The 22,926-nt window shown below is 36.9% G+C and overlaps 1 protein-coding gene across 4 annotated transcripts in view; it reads left to right on the forward strand.

Annotated features, from left to right (window-relative positions):
- The window catches only part of SOS1 (SOS Ras/Rac guanine nucleotide exchange factor 1), a 149,536-nt gene that overhangs the window by 49,697 nt on the left and 76,913 nt on the right, over positions 1-22,926 (forward strand). For 2 of the 4 annotated variants that reach the window (XM_004265031.4, XM_012531305.3), the window contains exon 2: positions 17,277-17,402. The exons of 1 other annotated variant lie outside the window; for it this stretch is intronic. In XM_004265031.4, the coding sequence (XP_004265079.1) occupies positions 17,277-17,402 (126 nt within the window). Of the gene's footprint in view, positions 1-13,084; positions 13,587-17,276; positions 17,403-22,926 lie in introns of those variants that run through there. One more of the 4 variants, XM_049696460.1, reaches the window with a different exon arrangement.

The following is a 22,926-nucleotide window of genomic DNA, read 5'->3' on the forward strand; positions in this document are numbered from 1 at the left end:
CTAAACATAATGTAATAAGAACTATAGATTCTTATAAATAAAATACAGTATCAAATCAATTACTACCCTCATCTCTCCAGAAGAAGAAAAATGGTCATTGAGAAGAAAAATTAAATCAGACATTTTCGTGGATTGGCATATTAAAAGGTGCTCAGTGGGGCTTCCCTGGTGGCGCAGTGGTTGAGAGTCCGCCTGCCGATGCAGGGGACACGGGTTCGTGCCCTGGTCTGGGAGGATCCCGCGTGCCGCGGAGCAGCTGGGCCTGTGAACCATGGCTGCTAAGCCTGCACGTCTGGAGCCTGTGCTCCGCGACGGGAGAGGCCACAACAGTGAGAGTCCCGCATACAGCAAAAAAAAAAAAAAAAAAAGGTGCTCAGTGGAGTTTGTTGAACTGAACTGACACCAGGCACTGCTTTTTTGGAATATGTTTTTGCTATTTAGTAGTCTACATTTAGTGTTTATGCACAGAATTTTTGTAAATAGATTGTTTCAATAAAAAGAATGAAACTCAGATCACAGAGAAAATGGGGAAAATGAAAGCCAAGATTACATAAGTTGTTTGCAGTTTATTGAATATTCGCTAGCGCCAGGCACATGGGAAGTGCTAAGATATAAAGATAAGGGAGACAGTCACTGCCCTCTTGTAGGAAACTCATGGATATTTATTTTATTCTTTGGGTTATAATACAATACTATTTTGTTGTTGTTGTTTTGCGGTACGCGGGCCTCTCACTGTTGTGGCCTCTCCCGTTGCGGAGCACAGGCTCCGGACGCGCAGGCTCAGCGGCCATGGCTCACGGGCCCAGCCGCTCCGCGGCATGTGGGATCTTCCCAGACCGGGGCACGAACCCGTGTCCCCTGCATTGGCAGGCGGACTCTCAACCACTGCGCCACCAGGGAAGCCCCAATACTATTTCTTAATTAAAGTATAGTTGATTATGTTAGTTTATACTTACAATATTAGGCATATAACATAGTGATTCTATATTTTTATAAATTATATTCATTTAAAGTTATTATAAAATATTGGCTATATTCCCTGTGGTGCACATTGTATCCTTGTATCTTATTTATTTTATACATAGTAGTTTGTACTTCTTAATTTCCTACCCCTATCTTGCTTCTGCCCCCAGTACAGTACTATTGTTACTTATTTTATTGCTTAGTTGTTCCAGCTTTGGCCATTAGGAGCTCTTTCAAGTTGGCTTCTGTTGAAAACTGCTTTCTGATTCAACTTTTTCCTCAGTTCTTCCCTTTTTTGAGGGATGCCTAATATAGGATCAGTGTTTTATGAAAAGTGGGGTCTTCTGATTAGCCACCGATATCAGAATCATCAAGGGTGTTTAAAAAAAACAAAACCACATTTAACATCACTAATCATTAGGGAAATGAAATTGAGTACTACAATGAGATACCACTTCACACCCATTAGGATAGCTATTATCAAAAAATCAGAAAACAATGTGTTGGCAGGATTTGGAGAAATTGGACCCCTCTTGTATTACTTATGGGAATGTAAAATGGTACAGCTGCTGCAGAAAACATGGTGGTTCCTCAAAAAACTAAACATAGAATTACCATATATTCCAGCAATTCTACTTCTAGGTGCAAGCATACCTTGGTTCTAGATCATTGCAATAAAGCAAATATTGCAGTAAAGCTAGTCACATGAATTTTTTGGTTTCCCAGTGCTTATAAAAGTTATGTTTCTATTACACTGTGTTGTTAAGTATGCAATAACATTATGTCTTTAAAAATATACATATATTAATTAAAAAATAATGCTGTTGGGAAAATGGTGTTAATAGACTTGCTCCACACAGGGTTGCCACAGACCTTCAGTCTGTTAAAAAAACAAACACAGTATCTGCTAAGCATGATAAAGTGAGGTATGCCTGTATATACCCCAAAGAGTTGACAGCAGGGACTTAAACAGACATTTGTACACCAGTGTTCATAGAAGCATTATTCACAATAGCCAAAGGTAGAAACAACCCAAATAGTCATTGCTGGATGAATAAATGGATAAACATAATGTGCTATGTACATACAATGGAATATTATTCAGCCTTAAAAAGAAATGAATGAAAATTAATGTAACCTCTCACATCGCTAGGCTAAAGAAGAAAAAAATCACATGGTGATATCAGTAGAGGCAAAAAAAAGTATTTGACAAAATCCAACTCTCATTCATGATAAAAACTTAGTAAACTAGGGATACAGGGGAACTTCCTCAACTAGATAAAGAATAGGTACAAAAAAAGCTACGGGCTTCCTTGGTGGTGCAGTGGTTGAGAGTCTGCCTGCCAATGCAGGGGACACGGGTTTGTGCCCCGGTCCAGGAAGATCCCACATGCCGCGGAGCGGCTAGGCCCGTGAGCCATGGCCGCTCAGCCTGCGCATCCGGAGCCTGTGCTCCACAACGGGAGAGGCCACAGCAGTGAGAGGCTCGCATACCGCAAAAAAACCCAAAAAAAACCCTACAACTAACATCATACTTAATGTTGAGAAAGTCAAAGCATTTCCACTAAGATCAGGAACAATGCCAAGATGTGCCCTCTTAACACTGCTTTTCAGCATCATACTGGAAGTCCTAGCTAATGCAATTAAACAAGAAAAGGAAATAAATGGAATGCAGGTTTGGAGAGAAGAAATAAAACCATCATTGCTTGCAAATGACATGATTGTTTATGTAGAAAATCTGAAAGAATGGACAAAAAAAAAAAACAACTCCTGAGAATGGACAAAAAAACTCCTGGAACTAATAAGTGATTCTAACAAGGTTGCAAGATATAAGGTTAAATTACAAAAGTAAGTCACTTTCCTGTATATGGACAATGAAAAAGTATAATTTAAATTACATAGAATGTAGAACGTATAAAACCAAGAGTGAACTCTAAGGATTTTAGGTGGTAATGATATGTCAATATAGATTCATCAGTTGTAACAAATGTACCACTCTGATAGGGGAATGTTGATAACAGAGGAAGCTATGCATGTATGCGGGCAGAGGGTATATGGGAAATCTCTCTACTTTCTGCTCAGTTTTGTTGTGAAACTAAAATTGCTCTAAAAAATAGTCTTTTGATTATTAGGAGTTATCAGTTTAAAAAAGAATGAAATCTGGGGCTTTCCTGGTGGCGCAGTGGTTAAGAATCTGCCTGCCAATGCAGGGGACATGGGTTCGAGCCCTGGTCTGGGAAGATCCCACATGCCACGGAGTGGCTAGGCCCGTGTGTCACAACTACTGAGCCTGCGCGTCTGGAGCCTGTGCTCCCCAACGGGAGAGGCCACGACAGTGAGAGGCCTGTGCACCGCGATGAAGAGTGGCCCCCACTCACCGCAACTGGAGAAAGCCCTCACACAGAAACAAAGACCCAACACAGCCATAAATAAATAAATAAATAAACTTATTTTTTTTTAAAGAATGAAATCTGATATATGCTGCAATGTGGATGAACCTTGAAAAGATTTTGTGAAGCAAAAGAAGCCAGGCACAAAAGGATAAATTTGTATAATCCCAATCATATGAGGTACCTACAACAGTCAAATTCATAGAGACAAGTGGTTACCAGCGACTGAGGAGAGGAAGGAATGGGGAATTATTGTTTAATGGCTACAGAATTCCATTCTGGGATGATGAAAAAGTTCTGGAGATGGATAGTGGTAATGGTTGCAGAACAGTGAATGTGCTTAATGCCATTAAATTGTGTACTTAAGAATGGTTAAATGGTAAATTTTGTGTGTATTTTGCCACAATTTAAAAAAAGCAAAGCACTTCAGGTAATTGTTAAGCATGGTTTCGGTTAGAGCCACTGATATATGGGATTATATAATGCAAAGTGGGATAAACTGTATTTTGTTGGTACTATATCTAAAGAGAAATTTGTCAAATTGATGAGTTCAAGTACATACAATCTTCATCTGTTTTTAATGTTCAGCTGCTGTAATTTGTACCTCACTGCATGTGGTAATGTGAATAGTGACTACTTACAATTATTTAGCATTCTATCATTTAAAGTACTTTCAGTTATATGACTTCATTTGATCAAGTGTCTCTGGAGATGGGTAATGATATTGCCTTTTTCAGGTGAGAAACTTGAGATTTAGGAGATATGATTTACCTAAGACAACAAATACATACATACATACAGGTAAAGTCAGACCTCCAAGATAGATCTTCTGACAGCAACTCTCATTATTTCCCCCATTGGCGGTCTCCAAGAAAATAGGAGGTCTTGTTTAAGTTATTAGAAAGATCCCATGGATTTAATTGTTTTGTGAACTGAAAAAATGAAATTTTTAAATGAATCATAAGACTTAATACTTTATTTTGCAGACTATCATTTGACAGCTCTATTGTTCTTGCCATATTGCTTAATATTTACAAAATCAAGATACACTGATTCTATATAAGGAAGTATTTTTATGAAGCATAAACATGTGATACTTTATAATAAATACTAATTAATGCTAGTTATCAGGAAATCTGAAGCATATCTATTATTGTGTGGAGCTGTTTTCTTCTCTTGCATTGAACTAATCTCTGTACCCAACCATTTGTGTATACTATGCTTTTCATTATTCTTTCAGAGCTTCTCTATGAAGAACGTATTCAACACATTGGAGCCCAAGAGTCAGTAGGTTCCCTTCTTTGCCAGGGACATTTGGCCATGCTCTAGAATAGTAGAAAGATGTAGGGAAAAGCCACTTCTGATATTCTAGTTTAATACTCATACCCCCATAGCCTTCCTAGCTACCATCGTGGAATTGGTGTGGTAAGGGAACTGTGGGCTACAGTTTTCAAAGCATTAAAAAAATGCCTCTAGGGGGCTTCCCTGGTTGCGCAGTGGTTGAGAGTCTGCCTGCGGATGCAGGGGACACAGGTTCGTGCCCTGGTCCGGGAAGATCCCACATGCTGTGGAGCGGCTGGGCCCGTGAGCCATGGCCACTGAGCCTGCGCGTCCAGAGCCTGTGCTCCACAATGGGAGAGGCCACAACAGTGAGAGGCCTGCGTACCACAGAAAAAATAAAAATAAATAAATAAATGCCTCTGATTTCTGCTGGGTAGTATGGGATCTGTAGGAGGAAAAAAAGTTTTATTGTTTTTTTGTGACATTTTTGTTTTAACAGTGATCTGATATCTACTTCTTGCTATTTTCATAGGAGCACAGTGTGATAAACTTATTAAAAATAAAATTCCAGGCTTGTTTACCCATATATTAAACTGATTGTTTGTTAGTTTCCTATCTCAAAGATATCTCAAGCATAATGAAGTCCAGATCATCCAGATCATCATATAATCATCTCAACAGATGGAGAAAAGTGTTTGACAAAATTCACCCTCCATTTATGATAAAAACTCTCAACAAAATTGGTATAGAAGGAGTGTCTCTCAATATAATAAAGTCTATATATGACAAGCCCAGAGCTTACATCATACTCAACAGGGAAAAGCTAAAAGCTTTTTCCTTAAGATCAGGAACAAGACAAGGTTGTTCACTTTTGCCACTGGTATTGGCACTGGAAGTCCAAAGCAGTGAGATAAGAAAAATAAATAAAAGGCATCCAATTTGGAAAGGAAGAAGTAAAACTCACTATTAGTGGACGGCATGATTTTATATTTAGAAAACCCTAAAGACTCCACCAAAAAAAAAAAACTGTTAGAACTAATAAATCAATAAAGTTGAAAGGTACAAAATCAATATACAAAAATCTATTGCATTTTTATACACTAACAGTGAACTATCAGAGAAATTAATAGAGTAATCCCATTTACCGTTGCATCAGAAAGAATAAAATAGCTAGGAATAAATTTAACCAAGGAGGTGGAAGGACCTGCACACTGACAATTATAAGACATTGACAAAAGAAATTGAAGAAGACACATGTAAATGGAAAAACATCCTGTGCTCATAGATTGGAACAATTTTTAACATATTGTTAAAATATCTATATTACCCAAAGCAATCTATAGATTCATTGCAATCCCTATCAATTCCAGTGGCATTTTTCACAGAAATAGAGCAAACAATCCTAAAATTTTTATGGAAGGAACCACAAAAGATCCCAGATAGTCAAAGCAATCATGAGAAAGAGCAAAGCTGGAGACATCACATCACGCTCCCTGGTTTCAGAATTATATTACAAAGCTATCATAATCAAGACAGTATGGTATCAACATAAAAGCCATGTAGATCAATGGAACAGAATAGAGAGTTCAGAAATAAACCCACATATAGATGGTATATTAATTTGCAACAAAGGAGGCAAGAATATGCAATGGGCAAAGGACAGTCTCTTTAATAAATAGTGATTGGAAAACTGGACTACTAACTTATACACAAAATTTAACTCAAAATGGATTAAAGACTTGAATTTAAGACCAGAAACCATAAAACTCCTAGAAGAAAAACATAGGCAGTAAGTTCCTTGACATTGCTCTTGGAGATATATTTTTGGATCTGACTCCAAAGGCAATGGCAACAAAAGCAAAAATTAAAAAATGAGCTACATCAGGGTACCCAACCCCCAGGCCACGGACCGGTATCAGTCCGTGGCCTGTTAGGAACCAGGCCGCACAGCAGGAGGTGAGCAGCGGCCGAGTGAGTGAAGCTTCATCTGTATTTACAGCCGTTCCCCATTGCTCGCATTACCACCTGAGCTCTGCCTCCTGTCAGCATTATGGTGAGTTGTATAATTATTTCATTACATATTACAATATAATAATAATAGAAATAAAGTGCACAATGAATACAATGTGCTTGAATGTACCACTCCAGCATCCCTGGTCCATGGAAAAATTGTCTTCCACAAAACTGGCCCCTGGTGCCAAAAAGTTTGGGGACCGCTGAGCTACATCACACTGAAAAGCATATGCACAGGAAACCATTAACAAAAAGCAACCTACTGGATGGTAGAAGATATTTGCAAATCATATACCTGATAAGGACTTAATATACAACATATGTAAGGAACTCATACAACTCAATAACAAATAAAACAACCAATCTTATTAAAAAGTGGGTAGAGGGTCTGCATAGACATTTTTCCAAAGAAGATACACAGATGACCAACCATGCATATTAAAAGATGCTCAACATCACTAATCATCAGCGAAATGCAAATCAGAACCATAGTGTGACACACCTTATACCTGTAAGAATGACTATAATCAAAAGGACAAGAAATAACAAGTGTTGGTGAGGATATAGAGAATAGGGAACCTTTGTGTACTGTTGGTGGAAATGTAAATTGGTGCAGCCACTATGGAAAACAGTATGGAGGTTCCTCAAAAAATTAAAGATAGAACTACCATATCATTCAGCAGTTCCACTTCTGGGTATTTATCTGAAGAAAATGAGAACGCTAATTTGAAAAGATTCATGCACGCTTATGTTCACTGCAACCAAGATACGGAAACAACCAAAGTGTCTATTAGTGAATGAGTGGATAAATAAGGTGTAGGATGTGTGTGTGTATCCCCACACAGAATGGAATACAATAGCCAAGATATGGAAACAACCGAAGTGTCTATCAGTGAATGAGCGGATAAATAAGATGTGGGGTGTGTGTGTGTATACACACAATGGAATACTAATCAGCCATAAAATGAATGAAATTTTACCATTTGCAGCAACGTGGATGGACGTTGAGGGTTTTATGCTAAGTGAAATAAGTCAGAGAAAGACAATTACCATATCATTTTACTTATATGTGGAATTTTAAAAAGAAAACAAATGGACAAACAAAATAAAACGGAACTCATAGATACAGAGAATGAATCTGGTTGCCAGAGGGGAGGGGGGTTGAGGGGTGGGCAAAATGGGTGAAGGGGATCAAAAGGTACAAACTTCCAGTTATGAAATAAAGTCACAGGGATGTGATGTACAGCATGGTGGCTATAGTCAGTAATGTTGCATTACAAATTTGAAAGTTGCTAAGAAAAATTTTAAAAGTTGTTATTACAAGAAAAAAGGTTTATAACTTTGTATGTGACATATGGTAACTAGCCTTATCGTGGTGATAATTTCACAATGTATACAAGTGTTGAATCAATATGTTGCACACCTGAAACTAATATAATGTATGTTGATTATACTTTTAAAAAGAAGATATCAAGCATAATGAACTAAACTGTTAATCTCCTTGTCCTCCCATTTACTAAAAAATCTGCTGCTTACAGTTTTCCTCATCTTAGTAAATGCATCTGCATCTGGTGCATCTGGCCAGTGATTTGGGCCCTACGTAACCCTCTCTAATTTCATTTCCTTCACTCTCCCCTTCATGTCTGTACACGCTGTTCCATTTGCCTAGAATATCATTCCTCTCACTTCGCCAATCCACTTTTTACCTAAATTCTACTCACCCTTCAGATACCAGCTTTAATCTTCATTTCCAGAACTACCCGGTTAATTTAGGCCCCTTTTGTAGCTTCATGACATCCTTTAATAAGAATAACAGTAATAGCTGCAGCTAACATTTAGTAAACCTTGACTGTGTACTGGTACATGATATTGTCAGAAGGATTAAGTAATTTTTTAGGGTTACACCCTGATAATTTGAAGAACTGAGTTTGAATTTAGACAGTTTACCCCACACTTAACCTCTTCACTGCTCTGCCTCTTAACTGTGTAGTTACTTTTGTGATTACTTGTCTTGTTCCCCTCTTGTACTTCTAAGCTCTGTGAAGGCAGAGACTATGTCTATCTTATATTCCTAGTATCTAGTTGAACATATGCATAAGTGCATTGTCGTATTTGAGATGTAGCCTCATTTACTCAGAAAGTTTGAAAATGGATAAAATTTACAAGAATGTCACCTGGGATTCACAGATGACATTGACCATTTTACCTTCTAGAAATGAAAGTATAAATGTGTAGAAATCTATTTAGTTCATCTCGTAAATCAATTTACTGTTAGTGATTATACATCAAGGAACCCGATCTATTTGGAGAAGATTGAATTTGAAAAAAAATTTCCCCCTGCCTTTGATTCACTAGATTTTAGAATCTAATGCTTAGAGGTTATGGGCAGTCAATTGGTGAGTTTTATTAGATATTTTAGTCACAAACTGCCATCTGTTGCTATTTTGGGGAAAACTGTCAAAGAATAGACAATAGACACACATGTGTTATGACTTCCAGCTTTAAAGAAGCCTCTTAGGGCTTCCCTGGTGGCACAGTGGTTGAGAGTCCGCCTGCCGATGCAGGGGACATGGGTTCGTGTCCCGGTCCGGGAAGATCCCACATGCCGCGGAGCGGCTGGGCCCGTGAGCCATGGCTGCTGAGCCTGTATGTCCGGAACCTGTGCTCTGCAACGGGAGAGGCCACGACAGTGAGAGGCCCGCGTACCGCAAAAAAAAAAAAAAAGATGCCTCTTAGACGGAGATCAAAACTTAAAGTAGAATAGAATGAGTGGGAGCACTAGGGTAAAAAAGATGGGAATATTATAAAGAGCTCCTGCCTGTGTCAGGACATCACTGATAAGGGATTTCTTTTACTTTTGGAAGATTCTTGGGTATGAAGATTAAGAAAATGCTTTGAAGAAGAACTAAAACTCCATCAGAGATTCTTTTCTTGAGTCAGTTCTTTGTTTTATTGATGGGAACTCTGTTATCACAGAAAGTAATAAAAAAATTGTCTAGGAAGGCCATACTCATTGTTTTTAAAGCAAAATAAATGAAAGATGATGTAAACTTGGCACTTGACACGTGGTTGGAATTTGATGTGCATAGTTATTTTCTGTGGGAAAGGACTTTGAATGTTGTCTTTCCCATCGCTGATGTACACACAGCAGAAAAGCAATCATGAAATTTTTTATTTAAATGAAAAAATTTAAATCTACATTTTATATTTACATAAAGTTACAAAAGTGCATAAATATGACATTTATTTTCAGTACAGGTTTTTTTTGGTTTTTTTTTTTGAGAGGGAGGGGGGAGTTTGTTCATTCTTCCCCCTTTTTTCTTCCCTTTCATCCACATTCCTGCCCTGCCAGGTCCTTCTAACCCATATTAATAACCTAGGTTATATTATTCCATATTTTTCTCCATGTTGTCATGTTCATATACAGATGTATATAATACATTATACATACATACAAGTGTGTATGTGTTTGTATTGTGTGTTTGTCGTTTTTTGAGTGTTCCTGTACTTTAAAGTTTTCTGTCTTACTCAAGAATACCTTATGGAAATCTGTTACATGGCAAAGCTCTGATTTATTCTTTTTAACAACTACAAAGTTGTATTAGTTGACCAGGGCTACCATATCAAAGTACCACACACTGGGTGGCTTAAACAACAGAAATTTATTTTATTACAATTCTAGAGGCTAGAAGTCCAAGATCCAGGTGCTGCGAGGGTGGATTTCTTCTGAGGCCTCTCTTCTTGGCTTATGGATAGCTATCTTCTCCCTGTGTCTTCTCCACAGCCCCCAAAATAAAATATAATAAAACTCTAAAAATCACTTCATAAAAAACAATTTCAACTTTGTTTCCTTAGATATAGTACAAGAACCTTAAACTAAGGTGTTAAACTTGAATTTCTTACCTTTCTGAAAAATATTACCCTCTTCTAGTATTTCCTATCTTAGTGAAATTAGTGGTTCTCCCTCATTGCTGTTCTCACTACCCCCAAAATAATTATCCAAACTTACCTCCTCACCTCTTTTACATCTCCCACTGCTTCTACATTGTTTCAGGCCTTCATTGTATCTTTTTACACAGCCTGCAGCATCCTTCCAACTAGTTTTGCTTTCTTCACTTTGATCTTTGTTTTAACCCATCCTTTATACTGACACCAGAGAGATTCTTCAGCAAATAGATCTAATTATGTCAATGTCTGTTTGAAACCCTTCTATCATTTTCTCCTGGCCTGATCACTTCTCAACTTCTTAGCATGACACACAAGCCTGCCCTTTCCAGTCTTAGCTTTTCCCAGGTGCAGTCTTTGATTCAACTCTTACAGTTTCCCCAATACATCATTTTATCTTGGCCTCTATGCCTCTTTATATGTTACCTCTTTTAGTAAAAGCCCTACTTCCTTATCTGCTTCCCTGTTGCACCTTATTCATCCTTTATAATCCAGTTCAAGTGTGTTTTACTTGTGAAGACTTCTGATACTCCTCACACACCATCAGCAAGGATCATTCTTTTTTTGGTTATCATTGTACCGTAAATATAACTCCATTGTAACCTCATAACGCTGTGTTAAGTCACTTGTTGACATGTCTAGCTCCTCTGTGAGCTGAACTCTTTGAGGGCAGATGTCATGTTCTCATTCATCTTCGTGTCCCCAGCAAGGAGAGGAAATCGGGGGAAAAAAAAATGTTACATACATGGGCCTAAAGGCTAATTAACAAGCCCTAAGAAATGCGAAAATATTTTCAGTCAATTTTGTTTTTGGAAAAAATTTGTTCTCTGATTTGTTTTATTATTGTTACTTTTAATTTTTTTTAAACAAAGGCTTTTTTGCTTTGATTTTTAAATAAACCTCAAAATGAGGAGAAATAAGAACCTAAAACATCATACATTGACTAATTGTAACAATGAGAAATTGATTTAACAGTCCAAATCTTTATTATTTGCTATGGTAAAGGTTTTGAGCATACCAGTTTTATTTCAAATTCTGTTATGTGTTTAAATAAAAGTAGCAGATCTGGGCTCAAGATGTGACAAAGTACAATCCAGAAGTTTTCTAATTCTTCAGAGAGCCATTAGCTAGAAAAGGCTATGAAAGATTCATCAGAATTCAACTTAGTGTTTTCTAGCAGTTTACCCAAGGGGTTCCTGAATACAGTTAGAGGACTCATGGATCAAACAGCTAGGAATTGTTATAGATCTAATCCCTTTGCTATTCCAGATTCCATAAATCTGACAATAATAGCCACAAAGTTGCTTCTGAATTTGTTAGAAATTACTAGAGACAAAATGAACTGTCAAGACAGAAGCCGGCAGTCCTTAAGAAATGTTTAAAATTCAGTGGGTGGCATCTTTAACTGAATATGATGATTATTCCTTAATCGAATATGATGATTATACCTCAAAAGAATTACAGTCATGATCATATAAAATTCTTATTAATGGCTATCATTCATTTTTTAGTGAAGTTTTTGCATTTACTTTACTCAAATTACCTAAGATAAGTGCATTTAAAGAAGCATATGAAGTTTTCTATGTCAGTAAACCTAAGTATAAAATATAATGTTCTTGAAAACTGCATGTAAAGGAAAACCCCCATCAACTTTAAACCCAAGTCTAAATGCATATTATAATTGCTCTCATACACACACCCTTAGTGAATGTTAGTTGTAGATAGCTTCTAAAGGCTGTCATCAAATTTGGCAGTGTAACCTATTCTGTATAGTCTTGAATACTTTGGATCATTTGATCTATTAAATATCTTTGAGTACCATTTAGATGGAATGGAACACTTTAGGTGTTACACTATCTTATAGAAGAGAAGTGTTTTTTTATCCTATATGTATAAGGAAATGGAATGCTTCTTCTGTCTGCTCATTAAAGAAATCTCTTAACAGCATCTTCCTTGAAAGAATAAAGAGCAAAGTCTGTATTTCAGGAATTGGTGTTCTGCTTGTCTTTAAGCATTTACCATTGTACATGTTTTTCAGTCAGAGATTTTGAAGTATTGTTTTTAGAGAATTAAAATAATTTATTAGTCTCATATGAATGAACCTTACGATTCTAATTTGACAGATTTAAGATGTGATAAAGGTTAATCTCCAGAAATTTAGGTGAACAGTTGGCATCATGCATTATTTTCTATTTAAGCCTAATTCTTTGTTTGATTTATTTACCTAATAGGTTTTATTTGGCTATTAGTAACCATCAACGAATAAAACTGTTTGAATTTGAATTTCTAAAATTTCATGTATCATACAAGGTGTCAAGCTTAACATTTTAACTATAAGTGATAAGCAGTATCACGGTTTTTGGTTTGTTTTTTTAAACCATAGCATTTCACCACTGTATTTATATACAGTTCATTTGATTCTACGTAATAAACATTGATTTTAGTTCTGACTGCCTTTATATGTTGATGGTTTCTGCCATAAGGATTTATTCTCCTGAAATCAACCAGACTTCTAGCATTACCACCACCCCTTTTAACTCTTAATTCTGAGAAAGAGATATTTTCTTCCTTTCTCCCCTATAACACAGAGGCTTTGAGTATTCCCTGAATGTCAGGGGTTTAGAGTGAAAAGCAAAGAGAAAATGATTCTATAAGTAGATAAACAAGGCCTTGCATAATGGGAGCATCAATAGAGGAAATAGACAAGGGAACATGTAATTATAACTCAGTAGGACAAACCCAATAACAAAAATGTGATACCTAGTACAAGGATTAGCACAGAGCAGAGTATAAGACCCATAGAGCAAGGGCTGTTTTTTATTAATCTCTATATATCCAGTATTTAATAGGTTCAATAAATCAGTTAAATGAATGAGATTAATTCTGCTTTAGAAAGAGACAACAAGCAAGAAAGTCTACCCAAATGACACAAGATCTGGGGTTTGAAAGTCAGGCGAAATGGGAAGAGAATGAATGATAGCCATGGAGAACAGTGTGAGTGAAAACTGCATGCCATGTTTCACAAACTGTGAATAGTATGAATTGCTTCAGCATAAAGTGTAAATTGAAGAGCAGTTAAAGATGGAGCTATATTAGTGAAGAATTATACAGTTTCTATGGGTTTCTTTGAAAAACAGAGAACATTTAAAAAATATAATCTGATCAATTTACATTTTCTTGAACACTTTCTAAAATGTGTTTTGAGGTACCTAAACCACTTCCTCAAAAGGCTTGATATTTTTTAAAGTTAATTAGAATTATTATTGATTAAATATTTTCATCCTTTTTTTATATATAAATATCTTTATTTTTTGGCTATGCTGGGTTTTCGTTGCTGGGCGTGGGCTTCCTCTAGTTGTGGCGAGCGGGGGCCACTCTTCGCTGTGGTGTGCGGGCTTCTCATTGTGGTGGCTTCTCTTGTGGTGGAGCATGGGCTCTAGGCGCACAGGCTTCAGTAGTTGTGGCACACAGGCTCAGTAGTTGTGGCTCGCCTGCTCTAGAGCATAGGCTCAGTAGTTGTGATGCATGGGCTTAGTTGCTCCGCGGCATGTGGGATCTTCCTGGACCAGGGCTCCAACCCATGTCCCCTGCATTGGCAGGGAGATTCTTAACCACTGCGCCACCAGGGAAGTCCCTAAATATTTTCATCTTAATATTTATTATCTCTAGCAGTTTAGTTTTATGTCACATTTTTAGTATATTTACAATTTTATGTAATACATGGGATCGTTTGTGTAATCAATGATCACTTTACCCATTTTGAATGATTTTACCTTTTCAGATGATAAGATTTATAGTGCTGCATTTACATTTATGACATGCTGATGTTTCTTAAAGTATGACCGCATACTTCAAGCCAAGCTTTAGGGACTTCCCTGGTGATCCAGTGGTTAAGACTCCACACTTCCACTGCAGGAGGTGTGGGCTCGATCCCTGGTTGGGGAACTAAGATCCCATATGCTGCGTGGTGCAGCCAAGAGAAAAAAAAGCGAAGTTTTATATAGAAGCCCACTATATAAATAGATACAGTTCATGGACATTCTACTCCTTATGCTGAAGGAGCTACTAGGACTCCTCCAAGTTGACAGTCAGGGGTTTAGTGGAAAGAGCTTTGGCCTAAATACCAGGAGGCCCAGGTTCAGCATTACTAGTTAGCTACAGGATTGTGGGTGTGTCCTTTTTATTATCTGCTAAATAAAGGGACTGAGCGAAATGACTTCTAAAGTCTCTTTTACTTATAAAATTATGTTGTTTTATAAATCTGTAGCTGTATTTTATGTGATGCTGGAGCCTTGAATAGGAATGTAACCCCAATTATAGCTACATTTTCCGGGACTACATCTTGGTGAAACCAGGGGCTGTCTGTACTGTTTTTCATTTGTGAGATATAGTTTCTCTTGTTCAACATTTATAATAAGTTCCTCCCCACTTCCCCCCCCCCAGCCCATGTATAGTTGAGATTTTGGTAGGATAGGTGGAGATATCTAGCAAGTATTTTGATATATGGGTCTAAAAGTCAGGAGAAAAGTCAGGACTACAGGTAGATTTGGAGTCATCCATGCAGGTGATAAAAATGTGGAAGTAAATGAGATTAGTTGGCAGAGAGAACAGAAGAAGGGAGCAGACAGACAAGGAGGGACTCCACATTTGAGGGGTGAAGGAAGATATGGAACTCTGTAAGGAAAAAGAAACAAAGAAATAAGAGAAGCAGAAATAAGAGAAGCAGATAATAAGAAAAGAGAGTTTAAAAAAGTCGAGAGCCCTCCACCAAAAAAAAAAAAAAAAACCCACCATGAAGTGTTAGGATTCAGTTGTCAAGGAAGATAAGTCAACCATGAAGTTAAAGGGTATCTAAGAAAACAGTTTAAGCCAATGAGGGCATGCAATTCAATGTATAAAAATAAAACTGTTCTCAAAAGTTCCAGGGTTTTTTTGGTTTCATTTTTAAAAGTTCTTTTTAATCATGCTTAGTGTTGAAGAGGAGTCTGTTTACAAACAAGTTTCGTTACCTACACAGATTAGTCAGAATGTGATGGCCTGGTGAATAGAAAGCTGAGAAACATGAATTCTGGGTTCTAGTCCATACTCCATCCATTATTTTAACTGCACAACCATTCAGTCATCTAATAGGGTGAGAGATTTGTAAGCAGATCAGTTACAATCAGGTTGGTAATAGCTATACCAAAAATGACAAAAAGTACTTGGGCAGATGATTTAAGCCTTTTGGGGCTCAGTTTCTTCACCTGTAAAATAATAGTAAATTGTTTCAAACGTCATAATTAATGTAGCACCCCCTCACACAGTTCTGAATTGTCATAATGTTATTTGCCTCTAAAATACTTTTCTTTAAAAAGTATTATAAGTGCATATATATGTTTATATGCATGTCTATGTACTTTTAATATATATTTTAAAATTCATTATATGGTATACTTTATAATAAAATTTCTCCATACATTGAGGCTGTCAAACCCTCAGCTAATGAGGTGTATGTAGTAGGACAGACCATACTAAATGCTCTTGGCTAGTGAGTACTGTGTACTTTCATCCAATGAGAGCTCTGAGAGCTCTACCGTCCTTTAGAGAGTTGAGCATATTTTGAAACATGTATTGTTTGTCTCCTGAAACTGATTTTTCTGCCCTTTTCTAAAGTAGGGAACAGTTTTGACCCATAGTGAGTGACAAAGGGATGCAAGTAAAGACTATCGTGCTGGTTATTAAAATGTAAATTTTACAAAAACCGGTGGCCTAAGATGCCTCCAAAGAAATGGTTGAGGAAAATGAAGGTAAAGATTATTGGGCATTTATGAATGAGTGACCATCAAGTTATCTTCCTGAAGCATAGACAGTCTCACATTGTCAAAAGTGCCCATTTTGTGTCCTTTGATGTCGGGTGACTTTGTTCAACAGACATTTATCAAGCTTGTATTATGTGCCATGTACAGCGCTAGATGCTGGGGTTACTTTGATGAATAAGATATATCCCAGTTACTTTGGTGAATAAGATATATCCCTCTTGGATTTTATCATTGGGTAGGAAAGATAGAGTTAAACAAGGGACCCATAGGAGGTCAATTTTTCCCAAGCACTGTGTTGACTAAGTGTTCTAACTACCACTGGTTCTTGGCAAAAACCATATAAACTGCATCTTTTATCCCCAGCTCAGCCTCTCCCTCCCTCTCTATATTCCCACACTCCAGGATAACCATGGTTTAAGAAAAAAAAGGAAATTATGCAATTAAGTATCTGAATCTCTAGAAACATGTTAATAAGCATGTATGGTGCACGTGGCTGGGAAAAAGGTTAAGAATTCCAGACTTGGGTCATAACATTCAAATCTGTATTTGCAAGCCAGACCATGTTCTTGAATACAAACCCACACTTAAAAAAACAAAATTATGGGCTTCCCTGGTGGCGCAGTGGTTGAGAGTCCGCCTGCCGATGCAGGGGACATGGGTTCGTGCCCCGGTCAGGGAAGATCCCACATGCCGCAGAGCGGCTGGGCCCGTGAGCCATGGCCGCTGAGCCTGCGCGTCCGGAGCTTGTGCTCCGCAATGGGAGAGGCCACAACAGTGAGAGGCCCGCATACCGCAAAAAAAAACCCAAAAAACAAAATTATTTGTTTCATTTGTCTAATTAGATGAAACAAGCCTACATTTTAATTACTTTGCTTTTTGTTTATAGGTTCAGGGGCAAGTTCATCCTACTCTTGAGTCTAGTGATGATGCTCTTCAGTATGTTGAAGAATTAATTTTGCAGTTACTAAATATGCTGTGCCAAGCTCAGCCCCGAAGTGCTTCAGATGTAGAGGTATGATAAATTTTGCCTTGTGTCTAATATGTGTGTTTATTGTAATGTCAGTGAAGGGGGAAAGAGTTTGCTTTTCAGTTCCACAAAATATATATATGGTATTTTAAAATAATGACTGGATTTATTTTAACTTTGTATTGAGTATATGATAGCTTGTATATGTTTTTGCTGTCAAACTATTCCATTATTTTCTTTTAATCTAAAATGAACTTTTATTGGCCTCTAAACACTGCTTCTTGATGCTAGAATGACAAATACACCTTTAAGAGTGGAATTTGTCAAGTGTTTTTATTTGTTTGTTTTTTAAAGCCAGCTGTCATTTCAAAAACATTTCAATTAATCCTTTGATCTTCAGTTGCTAGGTGTATTTTAGATAGAAGTGAACCACTTTCCACCAATTGGAAGGGAGGGAAACATCTAAAAATCTAGGAAGGAAGTCCTGTAATCTACAAAGATGACATGGCTCCTGTCTTTTTAGGGCTTATAGATTAGTGGAGATACAGGTAGGTATATGGGCGATAACATAATGTGATGTACTATGAGAAAAGGGTATGTGGGAAACGAAAAAATGGGTAAACTAATAACACAGGCTTTGGGGCTTAAGGTGAGCTTCTCAGAACAAGGACCATCTAAATGGAGTTCTTGAGGAGTCAAGATTGAGAGGAGAAGAAAGGAGGCTTGAGTACCAACTATAGAAAACGGGAGATAGAGCTGGAAATACAAAAGGAGTTTTCTGGCAATGATGAAGGATCATTTGACTTTAAAGACCTTGAATGTATAGTATACAAATCTTTGCATTTCTGTGACATTTCTTCTGCAGTACTCGTTTGGGCACAAAAAGGATGGTTGAGTTGAATGGCATTTCACCATGGATATATAATGGCAGAACAGTAGGGCAAGAGAATTGTGGAAATTGGTAGCAGCAGTGCTTTACAACCCTTTTCAGGACACAACACACTAGAATGTAATCATGATTTTGCGGTACACAGTGACTGGGGAGGAGGTGTATCTCTGTCTACCCCAGGCCCTGCTCTGTTCCCCTGAGGGGTGAGGGATTGATATATAGTTATATTCAGTAGGAAGCTCAGCTGAAAAGAGCATCAGAGAATCAAATTGGATAAGGAAAAAAAGTGAAATTTACAAACAGCTGATATTTGAGTGCTTGCTATAGTATCATACACTGGTTTAAACACTTCTATGTTTATGTTTCATTTAAAGTTTTTAATAACCCCATGAAGATGTTGCTGTCTTTTCCTTTAATAAGATATAAGGTCCAGAATATAAGGTCTTGTTCACTACCAAATCCCCAGCACCTAGAATATTGTCTGGCACTAAGAAGGCACTCAGAAAGTATGTGTTGAATGAATTAATGTGGAAACTGAAGCACAGAGAGGTTAAATAAGTTGCCCATGGTTACAGCTAGTAAGTAGTGAAGCCAAGACTCTAACCCAGAAAGCCTAAGCTTTCTGGGCATAAATTCTACTAAACTATTCTGCCAGGTAGGAGAGGGGAAGGTAGATTGGCAAAACATGGAGGGAACAGTATAGGATTTCCCAATAAGATCAGAGAGCTGATAACACTAGAATACCTGAGTGATAGAAATAGAAGAATAGATTGAGATCAGAGACAGAGTTGTTAGAATTTAGGATTTCTAAAGTAACATAGTTACAAAAGCAGGATGTGGCCATGTGGTGGTAGCTGGACTAGACATGAAGGTCCCTATAATGAAGTGTTCAAGGAGTTAAGAGGTCAGAGTATTTTATGTGTCCTTAATTTAAACAATAAAGTCACACAGGATGATGGCAGGACTTTACATGAGAGTGGAAGAGTGATATTCCAGAATCAGCTTGGGGAGTGGAAAAGATGCTAAATCCACCTTCATGTGGGTTTTGGGACAAGGGCATTTCCTGCTCTAGATGTCTTTAGGGGAGATCCAGATTTCAACTGAGGCAAAGAAATATTAAGCAACACTAAGTTACAGAGGTTGTGGATGTAGAAAAGATTGTGTACTATGGAATAGTAATTCATTTTGATTTTTAAAGTAATTCAAAGTAGGTTTTTTATCCCATTTTTTATCCCATTTTTCCATTGAATTATAAGTAAAATACCTTTTATTCATGATTTCCTTTAGGCAGTTATTAACATTGGGTTTTCAGAGTAGATCTTGAATAGAAATGGTTGCCTGACTCTCCTTGTTAACAACTCTGTTTGATCTTTTGGACCCTGATTAGGTTCTCCCACAGTGTTCATAAAATGTAGCATCCAATCCTATACCTAGTGTATTAGAATGGGGTTACAGATCGCATCATCATTCTGATGTTGGTATATTCCAGGTATTTGCTAGTTTGAAAACACTACAAACTCAAATTCAGCTCTTTCCAAATAATGTTGTGCTGTACCTATGTTTATCTAATTTTCTCCTTTTCATTAATATAAAAACTAACAATTTTCCAGTATTGAAGGAGATCTCCATGAATTCTCAAAAATTACTAATGAGTCTCTCAATCTTCCACTTGCACAGATTTAATCATTATGTAGGTACTCACGATTCTAGATAATAAGGGACATTTCATGGCTTTTTAATACTCAGAAAACTTCTGAGATATTGAAGATATTTACCCTCTGCCCTGTTGTGTTATTTTTAAGCAAGTAACTTGGACATTTAAAATAGATGTAGCCATGGGATATTCCAGTGAGCTGATGTTGTGGTTGGGAATGGACTTTTTGAAAGAGAATATATGACAGTAATAGAGTTAGCAATCAGTTGTGTAATAGGCTTCGTAATTTCAAAGTACTGTTATAGACATTTCTGTGCCCTTCCAACAATCCTGTGGAGTAGTTATTGTTCTCCTTGTTTTATATATTAGACAGTTAACCCGCAGAATGGTAGAACGGATTTTTTTAAAAAGATGGAAATCTAGTTCTTTTCCAATCAATAGTCAAACACCCTTCTTTGTGTACCGTTCCTGGAAGGGTATTTATTTAAGAATATGGAGATTGGAGATATTTAGATGAATATAATAGTGTCTTTAGATTCTTTTACCAGGAAATAATTTTCTTTAATTTCTTTAATGCATTTATGGAGCTTTCTTTTAAAATAATAAGGGCCATGACTTTAGCAAGCCCTTCAAATAAATTTTGAGGTAAGGGATAATTCATAAAAAAAATTAATTTGAAGGCCGTATAAAAAATGTGCTTTAAGAAATAGAGCAGTCTGATTTAGTGGAATATGTGAATTTTACTTCTGAAGAATACATTTTGATTACTTTAAAGTATAAGCATAATTCAAAGTAGGGTGGCAATTCTTGCTTAATATTCGGCCCCTAGGGGATTTGTTTCAATGAAAAACTAAAAGTGATTTTTAGTTGCCCTATAGTTTTAGGAAAATAGATACTTCAGAAGTGCTTGAAAACTAATGGGTTACATACGTATCTATAATCTTGCTTATGCTAATTTAAAAGTTTTGATAAATTGTGCTACAGGTTATTACAGACTATGAACTATCGTAGTTCAAATGAATGGGATTTTGTTTTGTTGATGTAGCTAACGTTCACTAATCCATGGCACCAATATTTGAGTATCCACTATTTGTCAGGCAGTGTTCCAGATGAATAAGGTAGTATATATAAACTCCCTGGGAATGCAGAGAAGGGGTATATGTTATTTGGTCCTGTCTTTTTAAAATTATGTTTTAAAAGATAGTGTATAAAAATTCCTCCAATCTGGTTTGCTCTCCCTCTCCTCATTTTGTATATTTAGTCGTTTTAAAAGTAGAAGTAAAACCAGTAGTATTTTTTCTGATATATCCCTGATAAAGTATATATTTATTTATTTAAAAATTTTTATTTTATTGAAGTATAATTGAGTTACAATATTGTCTTAATTTCTCCTGTACAGCAGTGATTCAATCATACATATATTGTTTTTCATATTCTTTTCCATTATGGTTTATTATAGTATATTGAATATAATAGTTCCCTGTGCTATACAGTAGGACCTTGTTGTTTATCCATAAGTATATTCTTTTTTTTTTAAATTAATTAATTAATTTATTTTTGGCTGCGTTGGGTCTTCAGTGCTGCTGGTGGGCTTTCTCTAGTTGCGGTGAGCGGGGGCTACTCTTTGTTGCGGTGTGCGGGCTTGTCATTGCAGTGGCTTCCCTTGTTGCAGAGCATGGGCTCTAGGTGTGCAGGCTCCGTTGTGGCACTCGGGCTCAGTAGTTGTGGCTCGTGGGCTTTAGAGCACAGACTCAGTAGTTGTGGCGCGTGGGCTTAGTTGCTCTGTGTCATGTGGGATCTTCCCGGGCCAGGGCTCGAACCCATGTCCCCTGCACTGGCAGGCAGATTCCTAATCACTGTGCCTCCAGGGAAGTCCCCCATAAGTATATTCTTTTAAATTTCTTAAGTCTTGTTCTTTCATAATTGTACTTGTTTTTATTTCTCTCTGGTTGACTAGACTGATTTCCATTTGTAATATCTTTTTTTCCTGTTTCCCTTTCTCGCCTGTGTGTCCTGTATTTAACCAACTTTAATTTCTTAGGACACTGATAGATTTTTCCTCTCATTTAACTCAGGCTTTCTTGGACTCTTTTTTTTTTTCATATATATATATATGTGTGTGTGTGTGTGTGTGTGTGTATGTATATATTCTCTTTCAGATTCTTTTCCCTTATAGGTTATTGCATAATACTGAGTATAGTTCCCTGTGCTATACAGTAGATCCTTGTTGGTTGGTTATCTATTTTTTTTAACATCTTTATTAGAGTATAATTGCATTACAGTGGTGTGTTAGTTTCTGCTTTATAACAAAGGGAATCAGCTATATGTATACATATATCCCCATATTTCTTCCCTCTTGCATCTTGGTTATCTGTTTTATACACAGTAGTTTGTATGTTTATCCCGGCCTATTAATTTATCCCCATTCCCACCCCCTTTCCCCTTTGGTAACCGTAAGTTTGTTTTCTGTGTCTGTGAGTCTCTTTCTGTTTTGGAAGTAAGTTTATTTATGTCTTTTTTTCTTTCTTTTAGATCCCACATATAAGCGATATCATATAATTGTAATTGTCTTTCTCACTTAGTAGGATAATCTCTGGGTCCATCCATATTGCTGCAAATGGAATAATTTCATTCTTTTTTATGGCTGAGTAATATTCCATTGTATATATATATCACATCTTCTATATCCATTCATTTGTTGATGGACAATTAGGTTGATTCCATGTCTTGGCTATTGTAAATAGTGCTGCAGTGAACATTGGGGTGCATGTATCTTTTTGAATTAAGGTTTTCTCTGGATGTATCCCCAGGAGAGAGATTGCAGGATCATATGGTAGCTCTATTTTTAGTTTTTTGAGGAACTTCCATACTGTTCTCCATAGTGGCTGCACCAATTTACATTCCCACCAACAGTGTAGGAAGGTTCCTTTTTTCCATACCTTCTTCAGCATTTATTATTTGTAGACTTTTTGATGATGGCCATTCTAACCGGTGTGAGGTGGTACCTCATTGTAGTTTTGATTTGC

Source organism: Orcinus orca, chromosome 13, assembly GCF_937001465.1.
Source record: "Orcinus orca chromosome 13, mOrcOrc1.1, whole genome shotgun sequence".
Classification (NCBI taxonomy): Eukaryota; Metazoa; Chordata; class Mammalia; order Artiodactyla; family Delphinidae; genus Orcinus; species Orcinus orca.